Source organism: Anabrus simplex, chromosome 3, assembly GCF_040414725.1.
Source record: "Anabrus simplex isolate iqAnaSimp1 chromosome 3, ASM4041472v1, whole genome shotgun sequence".
NCBI classification, from domain to species: Eukaryota; Metazoa; Arthropoda; class Insecta; order Orthoptera; family Tettigoniidae; genus Anabrus; species Anabrus simplex.
Window position 1 is genome coordinate 69,803,021 of NC_090267.1, and position 14,788 is coordinate 69,817,808.

The 14,788-nt window shown below is 43.1% G+C and overlaps 1 protein-coding gene across 2 annotated transcripts in view; it reads left to right on the top strand.

Annotated features, from left to right (window-relative positions):
• LOC136865979 (1-acyl-sn-glycerol-3-phosphate acyltransferase beta) overlaps positions 1-14,788 on the top strand; it is a 301,468-nt gene that overhangs the window by 159,722 nt on the left and 126,958 nt on the right. For both annotated transcript variants that reach the window (XM_067142562.2, XM_067142563.2), the window contains exon 3: positions 8,368-8,558. In XM_067142562.2, coding sequence (XP_066998663.2) covers positions 8,374-8,558 — 185 coding nt within the window. In that variant the 5' untranslated portion in view covers positions 8,368-8,373. The remainder of the gene's footprint in view (positions 1-8,367; positions 8,559-14,788) is intronic.

Here is a 14,788-nt window from a genome sequence, read left to right on the forward strand (position 1 = left end):
AAGAACTAGCTGGATTGAGAAGAAAACTAATGAAGCAGTGCTTAGAGAAATAAACACCCAGACATTTAATAACAACGATAAAAAGGAGAAAAGCGTCAGTTTTTGGTCACATTCTCCGGCATAATGACTTCATAAAGAACTTGTTCGAAGGCAAGGAGATGGGAAAGAAAGGCAGAGGGGAAACCACGGAAGATCATTGAAGAGGTAGTTGAGATGATGGGATGCTAAGGTTATGGAGAGATGAAAAGGATCGCAGAGAGAAGACATCAATGGTTGCAGCGACAAGGCAAAGCCTTTAGATGATGATGAAACATATTGGCGTGTTCAAGCCACCAGTGAACAGGTCGCAAAATGTTACGCGAGTGTACGGGTTGGGTCTCGCATACTCATTCAAAAATACGTTCTTAATATTTAAAATGACTTTATTTTCGTCAATCTTATTCTGCAATAAATGAGCATTATCGTCATATCACAAAACCAACAAATTTAATCACAATTACACTGTTTTAAAATGCATTTCTTGTTAGCACTGAATGTTTACACATTAATAGACTTATGTTTAACACACAACTCGAAATGTTTATAATCATTGTTTGAAAATGGACAATCTAATCCTAACTGTCAATTCAATCCAACAGAACATTTACATTAGTAGTATGAGTAACGTGTGTTCTGGAACAATGGGTGCTGAATCAGAACTTGTTCAACGCTTTTGACCGGAAATTTGATTTTTTGCTGAGTGAGCATTCCTTTATGTGCAGACAGTCAGTGACCGGGAGGTGTTTGACCCCTATATGAGGTTGACATTATAACGCCATAACCTTACCTACGAGGGCAATCCGAACCTCACAGGCTCCCCTTGGAGGAGCCCAATCGGACAGGTGACCTCTAAATGAGGTTAGGAAGACATTATGGTGTCTCAACCTTACCTTGCTCAGAACTCTAACCTAACCTCACGCAGGCTCCTTATGGAGGAGCCTTATCGATCAGGTTAGCGACAGAGATTTTTGAGGCGGGGAAGGTTGGTTCTCTCCTCCCCCGTGGCGTCACCTCTAGACCACTTCCCAAAAAATAGGGAAGGGAGAGAGGGTTTTCTGTCCACTGGGCCATCTTCCGACCCGAGCAAAAATACCAGTTTTCTTGGGGCTGGAAGCCAGATGGCTGCGCTCCCGAGACCAGAACCGTGAGAAAATCTGTTCGCGCTCGCCTATTTATACCGTACTCATAGGCAAAGGGCAACTGGCCTCAGAAGACTAAATAGATAAGACATGAAAAAAGTATAAATGTGCTCTTTGTATGTCACGTACTAATCTCGTTTGTGATTCGTGTTATGGTAGTTATAGTAACGACCAAAACATAGAAAGTGAAGGAGTGTATTCACTAATGTACCAAAACTGATTGTGATGATTATTGTTTGAATTTTGGGTTATACGTAAAAACAATGAAAATGAGAAGGAATACAGTAATGGAAACGGTATTTATCAAGAATGTATATAAATACACATAAAATCGGCTTTAGGATAATATTTAGGTAAACTTATAATTATAAGTAGATTCTAGAGAGCAATTATTGAAATAATATAATAGCCCCCTGGCGCAATACGTGGAACTGGAATTCCCTTCTGACATCAAGTGATACGGATTGTCCTGGCGTAAATATTTCGAGATTACGGGAAAACCGTTCGCAGGTAGATAACTTTTCAATCAATCAATCAATCAATCAATCAATCAATCACTACTGATCACTACTTATACCTAACGATAAGGGTGATGACTATTATTCTTCTTCTTCTTTTCCTTCGTTTCGGTCGGACTTTTGGAACTCCATAATATACTCAATCACTTCGAGTAAGGTTTCGATCATTCTGAAGCTAATTACTGCATGTCGCGACACTTTGCGAAATGTTCACAATAATTTGTCATATTTCGCCGTATACTTGTAGACATCACCGGGACGAATCAAATGATGCCTCAGACGAGGTGCTAAGAACGCCGGAGTCCAGAGCTACACTAAGTACAGTACTCGTCACGTAAGACTATACACTAAAAAAGCAAATATCGCCAACCTACTATCTTTTCTAATGGCCCATCACTGCTGCCAACTTTACTAGTTACATGTAGACATCACCGGGACGAATCAAATGATGCCTCAGACGAGGTGCTAAGAACGCCGGAGTCCAGAGCTACACTAAGTACAGTACTCGTCACGTAAGACTATACACTAAAAAAGCAAATATCGCCAACCTACTATCTTTTCTAATGGCCCATCACTGCTGCCAACTTTACTAGTTACATACTGATATCACGAGACGTGACAAACAACAAACTAACATCAATGTCCCCCTGTGGGTGGAGGCGGTAGAATAACACCCACGGTATCCCCTACCTGTAGTAAGAGGCGACTAAAAGGAGCCACAGGGGCTCTCAACTTGGGATCATGGGTTGGCGACCACAGGGTCCGTAGCTGAGTCCTGGAATTTCTTCCACTTGTGCCAGGTTCCTCACTTTCATCTATCCTATCCGACCTCTCTTGGTCAAATCTTGTTCATTTCCGAGCACGGAGGTATTAGATTACGAGGGCTAGGGAATATTTCATTTTCAATTCCTTTGTGGTCCTTTTATTTCTTTTTTTTTTTTTTTTTCGAAGTGTCGTATCCCTCCCGTTTTTTCTCTCTGCTTATTGTTAATAGAACTTGGACTTCCTCTTAAAATCCTCCACATGTAGAAACATAACATACTTTATCAAATCTTGGTCACTGTCTGGGGATATACACAGAATACCATTTTACAGAACAATATTGAACGTTAATGGCATTTCGGCGTATCTATCACGTGAGTGATGAAATAGGTATCATTGATAATTTTTAAACTCTGAGGAGTGAATCATAATATTTTGCGTAAATTACTAGTAGTCGAAAAGTAGCAAAGTATGTGTGGAAACTTCTATTACAGAGGACATGGGACATTTTATAACACCAAAGTAAGTCCTTTCAGCAGCGCCACGCTTTCCAAAACAGTCCTGCAATTTATTTTCGGTCATTTCCCGTAAAGCGCACGTCACATCAGTTTTTACTTCTTCGGCAGACGAGAAACTCCGCCCCTTGATCACAGTTTAGATTTTCGGAAACAGGCAGTATCCCCCTGCAGCAAGATCTCGAGAATACGGAGTATGTTACGCAACGGTCGGTATGCCGGATTGAAAGCCTCATTCTGTCTTTGCACAAGAGGCCTTTTACTTTATCACGAAGGCAACGAATAATGGCAACATACGTCTCCTTAACGACAGTTTGTCCTTCAGAAATGAATTGGAAATGTACCAGTCCCTGGTATCGAAGAGCAATATTGGAGTATAACTTTTTCTCTTACGCCTGGAACTATAGGCTGCACGCTACACAGACAAGGCAGAGAAATTGCTTACAATACAAGGTGAAGTCAACCCAAGTTGGGTAACTATTCACTCAACTCGTATACCTGCTCTGTAACATGATATAACGTATAGTGATAGGAATGGGGTATGACTTACTTGCTGTAAGTTCGGCCATGCTTACAAGTTGATTTAATTTATTCTTTAACTGTTAATTTATGAAAAGATCAAAGTCTGTCTTAGAAGGAAGGCCACGGCAGAAAAACATGGGAATCCTGACCTTTGCACTCCGCGAAGATTAATATTCAAGAATATTTATAAAAATCAATCAACATTTTCAAAATTGTATTTCATACAAGCAACTAATACATATTTCCCTCTGTGGATATGTGCTGTTCCTGGCCTCCAAGTCCCAAGATTGCAGGTTCAGACTCTGCTGGAGTAGGATTTTTGAAGGGTAGAAGAAGTCCATTGGACACTCGATACTCTACGCCGTTTGTATAAGATCGTTGGTGGCATTTTTAATGTTGACCGGGCAAAATTCATTTGAAAATCCCAGCTGTGGTCTTCTCAGTGACGGTGGTAGCTCGACGGATTAATATAAGGCGTGATCAAAGTTTCCATTTGAGGGCGTTGCAGCGACTCCGATGCGGGTACATAAGCACGGAGATGTAGGCAAATAGATTGGTGTAGCAATTATGTCGTACTGAGGTGCGTGCGAGAAATGCGGCCACGTAAACTATGGTGACGTTATTATCAAATGCATCCACACAGGACCAGCGTGCTGTTATTCTGTTCTTGGTTGCAGAACGACGAACACCGGTGGACATCCATCGAAGAATGAAGTCTGTGTAGGGGGTACAATATCCGTCGAAAACCACCGTTGTGGAATGATGCACAAAGTTCTTGCAAGTCGCGTTTCGATACAAGACGCCGCTCGATCTGGGCGTCAGTTACGGACGACGACGACGACGACGACGACGACAAGCGAACGGTGGATGAAGCGATTAGGGTGGACCAACACATGACCTATAGTCCTGATCTCTTTCCATGCTATCATCACGTCTTCCGTCGGACGAGGATGTGCAACAGGAGGTTACGGACTTCTTCACGAAGCAGAACTCGGTGTTTTACCACACAGGGAGCATTAACCTGGTGCGTCGGTGGGAAGAGTGGCTTGGTGCTCATGGCTATTCTGCCTGATTGGCGTCCCGATTCAGGACTGTACAGCCGTCGAACGGAAACTGTTTGATCGCTACTTATAACTCAGTTAATCACAACTAATCAGCAGGTGACGAGTGGAAATCATTAACCATGTGTGTTTATGCCTGTCTGGGAAGAACTGTATTTATTTGTGAACTGTAATGAAGCAATTAAATATCGTATTCTTCTTCTTGCCGGGCTGAGCGGCTCAGACGGTTGAGGCGTTGGCCTTCTGACGCCAACTTGGCAGGTTCGATCCTGGTTCAGTCCGGTGGTATTTGAAGGTGCTCAGATACGTCAGTCTCGTGTCGGTAGATTTACTGGCGCATAAGATACTCCCGCGAGACTAAATTCAGGCACCTCGGTGTCTCCAGAAACTGTAAATGCAGTTGATGCAAAAGCCTCTATGGCTGAGATGGCAGTGGGTGGACTTCTCACCGCTGGGTACCGTGGTTCAAATCCCGGTCACTCCATGAGAGATTTGTGCTGGACAAAGCTGAGTTGGGACAGATTGTTCTCCGGCTCTGCCGATTTCCCCTGTCATCTTTCATTCCAGCAACACTCACTATAATTTCATTTCATCTATCAGTCATTAATCATTTCCCCAGAGGGGTGCGTCAGTCTTCGGCAGCCGACACAATTTCTATCCTCGCCGCTAGATTGGGGCTTCATTCATTGTATTCCTGACCCGGTCGACTGACTGGAAACATGCTGTACATATATATATATCTACGTAAGCAAGTGAATAAGTATATTCAATTTTGCTCTGTCTTCAAGTTTGCTGCATGGCGTTGTATGCTCACCAGCCGCTAGATGGCACCGTTGTCTACGTCTTTGGTAGGTTTCAGCGTAATCACATCAGTACAGCTTGCGCTGTTGTGACGTAAAAATGGCCGCGCCATGGCAGCATTCGGTAATCCCTTTTTTGTGACCTGACACTGAGACTTTCAGCAGAATACGGGGACAACGTTTTGCTACAGCGAAGTGTTTATCAATGGATTGAACAGTTCACGAGGGCTCAGACGGGCGTTAAGTTTGAGAAAAGGTCGGGGCGTCCATCTGCAGCCGTAACTGATGCCAATATTGAACAAGTGCGTGATATGATCCTGAATAATAGACGAGTGACTGTTGTTGATGTAGCAAACCATATGCACATTAGCCATGGTTCTGCATGTGAAGGAAGCGGTGCATACGTGGCCTGCTGTGCAACCCAAAACCTTTTTCGCAGAGTGTATCAGAAAGCTCGTGAAACGGTGGACCATGTACATTGGAGAGCAGGGTGGATATGTTGAAAAATACCAATAAAATATGTGTACACTTTTTGTAATAAATTATAAAAATGATTGCAGATACTTATTGACTTCCCCTCGTAGATAGTGGGACGTAAAAACAATGACCTCCTCCTCCTCCTTATTCATCTCCTTCTCATTCCTCACCTTATTATTCCTTCTCTTTTCCCACCCTGACTCCAACGCTGTGTGAAGAACTGTTTTCTGTTGCTTGTTGCTGTGGTGGTTCGTAGTGCGATGTGTTCTATGTGGATGAATATAAGTTTTATTTATTTATTTATTTATTTATTTATTTATTTATTTATTTATTACATCAATAGGCTTAACTGATAGCTCCCCACCCAGAAGGCCGAAGTTCCAATAGCAGTCATTTCTGGGTTGATATATTCAGCTCAGGAAGGACATCCGGCCTACTATAATATTGACGGGCAATTGAATTAAGGATAGCTGCTTATTTGTCGAAAGAGTTGTGATAGGCCCGATGAATGTAATAGTATGGAATGTAATGTGAATGCGATGTCGTCAGACCTCAACTTGGATTACACACAAGATCTCGGTGCATTTAATTGCGGCCTTGTCAGTGCATTGTATGGACCGTTTCAACTCCGAAGTCGTGCAGGAACTGGGTTTTCCGATAGGCATTGTCTGACGAATGTAAAGTTAGCGCGTCAATTGGGCAAAACCACCGCTACCAGAGTTAACTACCGTGGTGAATGTGTTAATGACAGCGAGTGGCCATCTGGTAGCTTGGATGGTGAGAGCGAATAGAGGAGCCATAGTGCAGCAGGTCAATGTGGGACAATAAAGGTGCCAGCAGCCATACCGTCCAGAACTATCCCCTCGCAGTGGGGTACAGAAGCCATCGTCTCACTGGTGTACTTCTGCTCACCGCATGTTACAACGCACAAATAATGACATGGGAACAACACCACTGTCATTGGACTCTCGAAGCATGAGGGAGAAGAAGTCGTCTGGACAGAAGAGTCTAGAGGTACCAGATGGTACAAGCCGCTGCTTCGCAAAGTACACGAAGTAATGGATCTCTGTTGCCTGCTGGGAGGCTTGTCAGGCCATCATAAGTTCAGTCGAATTCAACCCTAATGAGCTGCCTAGAATGGTGCCGACAGGGACGTCTGCACCCTGGACCCTGCTCCTACCCATTTTTGGGAAATTACGAAAGGCTGTACTGCGGCCATGCATCAGTATGGTTCCCCCAACGCTTCCGGTGTCTCTTGAAGGCCTTGCCATGCCGCATCGTCACCACCATCAGGGCAAAACCGTATACTACTCGCTACTAGCTAGGTACCTCTAAATCAAGTGTCCATGATTTGTACTTCGTAATCACGAACCTACTACGCTGGCGTAGCATGGGGAGAGGTGATACTCCCACGTGGCGCGTCCCAGGTGGCGGCTAGAAGGATCCTAACCGGCTTGCCGGCGGACTTGAGGGAAATAAAATATCTCTCGCGGACCAAACACACAACCCCCCAGTGGATGGGGACGCAGACGAAGAGTTCACTCACGGTATCCCCTGTCTGTAGTAGGAGGCGACTAAAAGGGGCGACCAAGGGATGATTGTATTAGAACCATGAAACTACTTGTGATTAGTACCACCATGTGGGGAACACCATGATTTGCTTTTACTTGCGCGTAGTACCAAATAGTTTTGTGATTAGTAGCAAAAAAGTGCGTTGCTGGCTTTTTACAGCACCTGTGATTACTACCACTATATGGGATGACCGATACCATGGTTCTGGATTGCCTGTGATTAGTACCTACTATATGAGGAACATCATGGGATAGGGCGAGTCCCTGTGGTTAGTACTTATGTGATGAACACCATAGGTTTGCGTTGCCTGTAAATGGCGCCGCAATATGCATATTACATGTACGAATTTCATTACCTGTGAGTAGTACCATAATGTGTGGAATACCGCGAGTCTGTGCTACTTTTGATTAGTACTTAGCGATAAGTACCATTATGAGGGTCCGATGACTTGGATTTTGGACCCCTTTCGACTACAAGCATCATCGATTCAGTATCGTGCTATAGCACCAGTCCCTTGGTCAGTAATACTATTGTTTTACGCCAACATCTGCGCATTTGAGGCACTGTGGGTCAGTCCCATTGATTGTTTGAAATTCACATCCATCCATCCATCCATTCATCCATCCATCGTCCTCACGTTTTGAATTCCGCTCAGTGGAGGATTTTGGACTTTTAATTTGTCTTATTTCGTACCATTAGGGGCCGATGACCTAGACGTTTGGCCCCTTTAAAGCATCATCATCATGTACTTCGTAACACTGTTCTCAGTTACAGAACACTATGACCCTACTTAGCAGCGCTTCTCTCCCCGCTGCTGCCTTCTTGTTGCTGGTTATCCACTATAATTCATAACACTGCTCTGTTACAGAACACCATGGCCCTACTTAGCGGCGCTACGCTCGCCGCTGCTGCCTTCTTGTTGCTGGTTATCCACTATAATTCATAACACTGCTCTGTTACAGAACACCATGGCCCTACTTAGCGGCGCTACGCTCGCCGCTGCTGCCTTCTTGTTGCTGGTCATCTTGTACCATGTCAGCAATGTTTTCCGGTATTTCGTCAAGTTCACCCTCTTCCTCATCCTGTCGCTCGTGTTTGCAACTGCCTTCATACCACTAATGATCTTCCGGCCTATGGATTACCGGAATGCATTGTAAGTACTGTGCACACTTATTTGTAGTAAGATCAATCTAACAATACTGAGCAACGTTAAAATAATTTAATCCATATTAGGTTCTTTCCAACTCAGTTCCTCTACCAGAACATACTGAAAGCAAGCGCTACTGAGAAACTTTACTGTCTGGCTGGGATTGCTTCCCCTGATATTCGGAGGGAAGTGGTGGCAAGATATGAGAGGACAAAGGTGGAGAACAGGAGTCACCCTCTATTTGGTCTTTGACCTTCTCCTAAAAGCTTCCTCAACGTTTCTGCCACTTTAAACGAATCACAAGCGACACTCCACCGAGTCATGAGGTGAAGTAGGACACAGCACCTTTCGGAGTGGGTGGTACATCATGAATCTCCACCTCCTAGACATCAGCTCAGCTGGGCTACGTGGAGGTCACTTAATCCTTTGAATAATGGTGTTGGAAGATCTAGGTACATTCTCAAAAGGTGGAGTATTTAGAAAAACAGACATAACTTTTTGTGATTGCGGGGAAATACAAACTACCCCACATGTATAAATGTCAACTGTCCAATGTACACTTCAAGACCTCGTTCAAGCGACCAGAAGGGGAATTGCTGTCGCTGATTATTGGATGGACTCGGTGTGACCGCACGAAACATCTCTCAGAAGTGCCATGTATTTTGTGTAATTGTAATGTGTATGATTATGTATATCTGTATTTATGAATTTTTTTATGGTATCAACACACTTGACAAAATAATAATAATAATGATAATGATAATAATAATAATAATAATAATAATAATAATAATAATCCCCGTGTGGGGATTTACCGGTTACCTCCATCGTGCGCGTTCCATTGGAATTGGGGAAACTCGCTGGCTCTGCCGCCAGCAGAGTCAGAGGGTAGTAGGAAAATAAAATACCACCGTGAAAAAAAAAACTGGTCCCTTGCCAGGGTTACGGCGAAGACTGGTAAATGACCAAATAGCAGCACCGTGGGTCTGCGTTGCCTGTGATTAGTATCCACTATGTGAGGAACACCACGGGAGTACCGGCGCCCGTGTTTAGTACACCTAGGTGGGGAAACTTCTCGGTTTGCGTTGACTCTTGAGTTGGGCCATTGTGTGAGACACACCATAGATCTGCGTTACTTGTACGTATTGCAATACTTGTGAGTAGTACCATCTTTTGTGGAACACCGTGAGTCTTCGCTACTTCTGATTAATACCCCAACATGACACATACCATGGTTCTATTTTACTCGCGACATGTACCATTCTGTGGGGCCTTAGACGTGGATTTTGCCCCCCCTTTAGACACCAAGCATCATTGTGCTTTATAAGTGGTTCCTTGGTCGGTAATAATGTTATTTTCGATCTGTATTGAGTCCGATCCACTGGTTTTTGTTTGTTTGTTTTGTGTTTTGTTGAGTTCCTGTCTATCCATTCATTCTTCATGCCATACTTTATTTTTATTTTGGTCAGTGGATGCCTTTGCAATTTTTGTTCTTTCATTTCGTACCATTAGGGGCCGATGACCTTCGATGTTAGGCCCCTTAAAACAACAAGCATCATCATCAAATGACCAGAAGCCAGAAAACATCTTGAGGCAACCTCTAGGGCTAACAACCCTAGTTGTAAAAGGATGGGTACCCGTCCAAAGCAAAGTCAAGTCAAAAAGCATGATGGCACAACATTTCAAGAAACATACCCCAGGGGGTAAATCTTCGGATAAATCCCTCGTCGTGAACGCCACGGCGCACGAGTCTCGTTCGGATTCTGGAGAGACTCGACATCAAGCAAGAGACGAGTCGGAGCGTCTCGGTGTACCCCGAAGAGTCAAAAACTCAGGCCAAAATCTAAAACCTATCTAGCAACTTTCAACATAAATTCACTTACACAAACTGGCAAGCTGAAAACCCTCACCAAAGCTCTTCACGAAAATCAGATATTCATAATGGCCCTACAGGAAACAAGGTACCCAGATGAAGAGATTTTTGAATCCGAAGGCTACCGATTTTTCAAGAGCAAAGCGCAAAGAGGAATCCTCAATGCAGCTGTGATGCTTGGAACCGCGTTTGCTGTTAGAACCAAGATCCTTAAATCGGTTGCAAATTTCGAACCTGTGAATGACAGATTGTCTATACTCACAATTAAATGCGCGAACAAAACCTACGCCCTAGTTAACGCACATGCTCCTACAAACGATAAGAACAAGTCTGATCCAGACGAAGTTGATAATATCTGGGACCTACTGGGTGAAAAATTAAACGAAATCCCCAAACACCATGTCAAGCTTCTTTTGGGTGACTTCAATGCCCAACTAGGTCGTGAACAGAAGTACAAGAAAGTTATAGGAAATTGCCCTGCTCACAAAAGAACCAATCCCAACGGCAAAAGACTGGTGTCCATTTGCGAAAATCACAAGCTGCAGGTCATGTCGACCCACTTTCGCCATCTACCCAGAAAGCAAATGACTTGGCGTTCTCCCGTCCAAGCTCTCGGAGAGTTCCAAATTGATCATGTTGCAATCTCCAGGAGAAACAGCCCTGAGATTAAGAATGTCAAGGTAAAGAAAGGCATCAATGTGGCCTCAGATCATTATGTCTCTTATCAAATTCAAACAAATTCCTGCAAACACAAGGAAGACAACCAAACAGATCACACGCTTCGACAATCATAAACTTCAGCAAAGGGTCGAGGAGTTCCAGGAGAAGGCTAGACCAAATGACTGTGACTTTAACAACGCCAAAAATCTCCTTGTTGAGGCCGCCAAAGACGTTGCAGAAATCAAGGGAAGCAAAAAACATGCCTGGTGGAATGGTACCTGAGAATCAGTCCTCCAAGAAAGACTCAGTGCGTGGAAACAGTACTACTTTACGAAATCAGAAAATGATTGGGAAACCTACAAAACCCAACGTGCCCAAGCAGCTAGGGTGTTCAGAACTGAGAAACGTAAATACGAAAAATCTCTCATTGAAAAGATAGAACAAAACTTTAGGAATAATGAAAGCAGAGAGTACTACAGAGCCTTCAAACGCAAACTCACTGGCTGTAAACCACCATCTCTATGCTCTGAGCGAAAGGACGGCACACTGGCGACGTCAAATGAAGAAAATTGCAGTATTCTGGCAGATTACTTCAAGAAATTATTTAATTCCTCTAAAGCTCAAAGCGCCATTGAGACCAAGGAACCCTTACTCAGGTACCCAGATTCCAGACCACCCGACAGAGATGAAATCAAGCGCCACATTGCCCGTCTCAAAACTGACAAAGCGCCGGGGGAAGACTCAGTAGTAGCAGAACTATGGAAATATGCCCCAGAGGAATCACTTGATATCTTGCAAAAGCAAATAGAAGAAATTTGGAACAAGGAGACCCTACCCGAAGATTGGAAAATAGCTTTAATCCATCCATTACACAAAAAAGGCAGCATGAAGAACTTCAACAACTACAGAGGAATATCTTTGCTACCCGTGACTTGTCATTTTGGAGCGTTTGGAAGCACAAGTCGAACATCAAATAGGTGAATACCAAGGAGGGTTCAGGAAAGGTCGCTCAACAGCTGAACAGGTTCAAAATCTCAAAACGATCATCAGATATTGTACACCAAGGTCCAAGCAGTATGTGTCTGTCTTTGTGGACTTTAAGAAAACGTACGACTCCATTGACCGGGAAGTCCTGCTAAACATCTTAAATGAATTTGGAGTTGATTTGAAACTGCTGGCATTAATTAGAGCCACCCTGACCGATACAAAATCCAAGGTGAAGTTCCACGGATGTCTCTCGCATTCCTTTGACATCAAAACAGGAGTCCGTCAAGGTGATTGGTTATCGCCGATACTCTTCAACTGTGTTCTTGAAAAGATCAGAACCTGGCGGGTGAGATTATAGGAAACCAACTACAGTCCATTGAGAATAGGAACCAAATCCAAGGGGATCGCAACAGACTGCTTAGCATTTGCCGATGATATTGCTGTTCTCTCAAACGACATAGAAACCGCTCGAGCTCAAGTTGAAATTTTGAAGGAAATTGCCGAACAAACTGGTTTGCAGATATCGTTTGAGAAAACAGAAGTAATGACTAACATCAAAGAGGCTCCACCAAAACTCCATACAAAATACGGGGACATCACCCGAGTAGACAAATTCAAATAACTGGGTGAGATCATCATGAAAAATGGACTGGACAAAGAAGCACTTCAGGAGCGAGTACGCAAACTGGAAATAGCCTACCAAACATCCCGCACAATCTACAACAAAAATGCCTTTCCCAAAACACCAAGATACGTCACTATGAAACAGTTCTGAAGCCAGTAGTTCTATATGCAGCCGAAACCCTGTCTCTAAATGCCAACGAAGGACTCCTTGAAGAACTGGAGAAAAGAGAACGCAAATTTGTGAGAGGAATCTTGGGATAAAAGTACGGAAATGGAATCCATCAAAAGAGATCCAACAAGGAAGTCTACAGCAAAATAGAGAAAATTACCGACACAATCAGAAAAAGACGGGCACGATTTTACGGTCATCTGAAAAGAATGGACGGAAGAAAGTTAACTAAAGAAATCTTTCACTTTTTTGATTCAAACCCCAAAACCACAATTCCCTGGTTTAGAAATACCAAAGAAGACCTGCAAATGCTACATATCTCAGCTGAAGACGCCCTTAACAGAGATCTCTTCTGCAAGAAAATATTGACGAACGGGCTAAACCGAGACGAGGAGCGTAAGCAGGCCCACTCGCAAAGAATGAGGGAAATTTGGGCTCTAAAGAAGGCCAAGTTCAGTGTCAAATTCAACAAGACTTAACGTGGTCCTTGATGGTCCCAGCGAATAATAATAATAATAATAATAATAATAATAATATCATTATTATCATTATTATCATTATTATTATTATTATTATTATTATTATTATTATTATTATTATTATTATTATACCAGAGCATTGTCTCTTTTGGCATGCTCATCACGAAAAAGGCTGCCCACCATAGTCAAAACATATATTCATCCGTATATTGCAGTCAGGCTTGCCAATTAACTCTTGGCATTAATCACTAATGGGCAGAAGTAGTCCGTGCTTAAAGCATGTACTGAGTTGTGCACCTCAATGGCATGTGCAAAAAACGGAACAATCATTTTTGGCGTTTCTTCTGTGCGATGCACTTTAAGATATTTTCAGAATTGGAGTCTGAAATATTGAGTTTGCATTGCCCCACACCTATATACAGTATGTGGCAGTATTATCCATCAAGGTTAGATCTCTTCACATGATTATGAGGGTATTTAGGGATTGTAGTAAGGATGTACTGTGAAGGAGAGGATTGTGATGGTAACCGGGACGAGACGAAACGTCAGGTTGTCTCACCAAGAGTAAGAGTCCTCTGTTTTAATTACTATGTTCTAGGTGTGATAATACTGTAATTACCTAGGTGTTGATATAAGAAAGATCTTCATTGGGGTAATGAATAATCACATTAGCGAAATTAAGGTTACAGACGCCTTCGTATGGTTATTTGGGGAATTTAAGGATCGTAGTGAGGATGTAAAGGAGAGGGCGTACACGTCTCTGGTAAGACCCCAATTAGAGTATGGTTCCAGTTTATGGGATCCTCACCAGGACTATTTGAAATGACTGAAATAAAGAGGTCTAAACGAAATCAGTACGATTTGTTGTCGGTGATTTCCGACAAAATAGTGGTGTTACGAAAATGTTGAAGACTTTGGGCTAAGAAAACTTCTGAGTAAGGAGACGAGCTGCTCGACTAAGCGGTATGCTTCGAGATGTCAGTGGGGAGATGACATGGAATGACATTATTAGACGAATAGGTTTGAGCGATGCTTCTAAGATTAGGAGATATCGTAATATGAAGACAAAGTACCGAATTCAAGACAATAAATTGGTGGCAAATACTTATTTATATGAATATAAATCAGGGATTGGAATACATTATGAAGGGAAATGTTCGATAAATGTACAAGGTCTATACAATCATGTAAGAAAAAATATAAAATAAACTCGTGTCCTCTTCCCGAGGGGGTGAAACTCTTTTTCAGGCACACCCCCAGTGGAGGTGAGCTGAATGTGGCATTTCAACCACATAACAGCCGTCCTGCCATTCTTAAATTTGTCAGTACCGGGAATCTAACCCAGGCCTCCGAGGACGGCAGCTAATAACACTAACCATTACGCTACGGGGGCGGACAGAAGAAACTATGCAAGCAATTGACAGGAAATCTACCACCTTGGCGA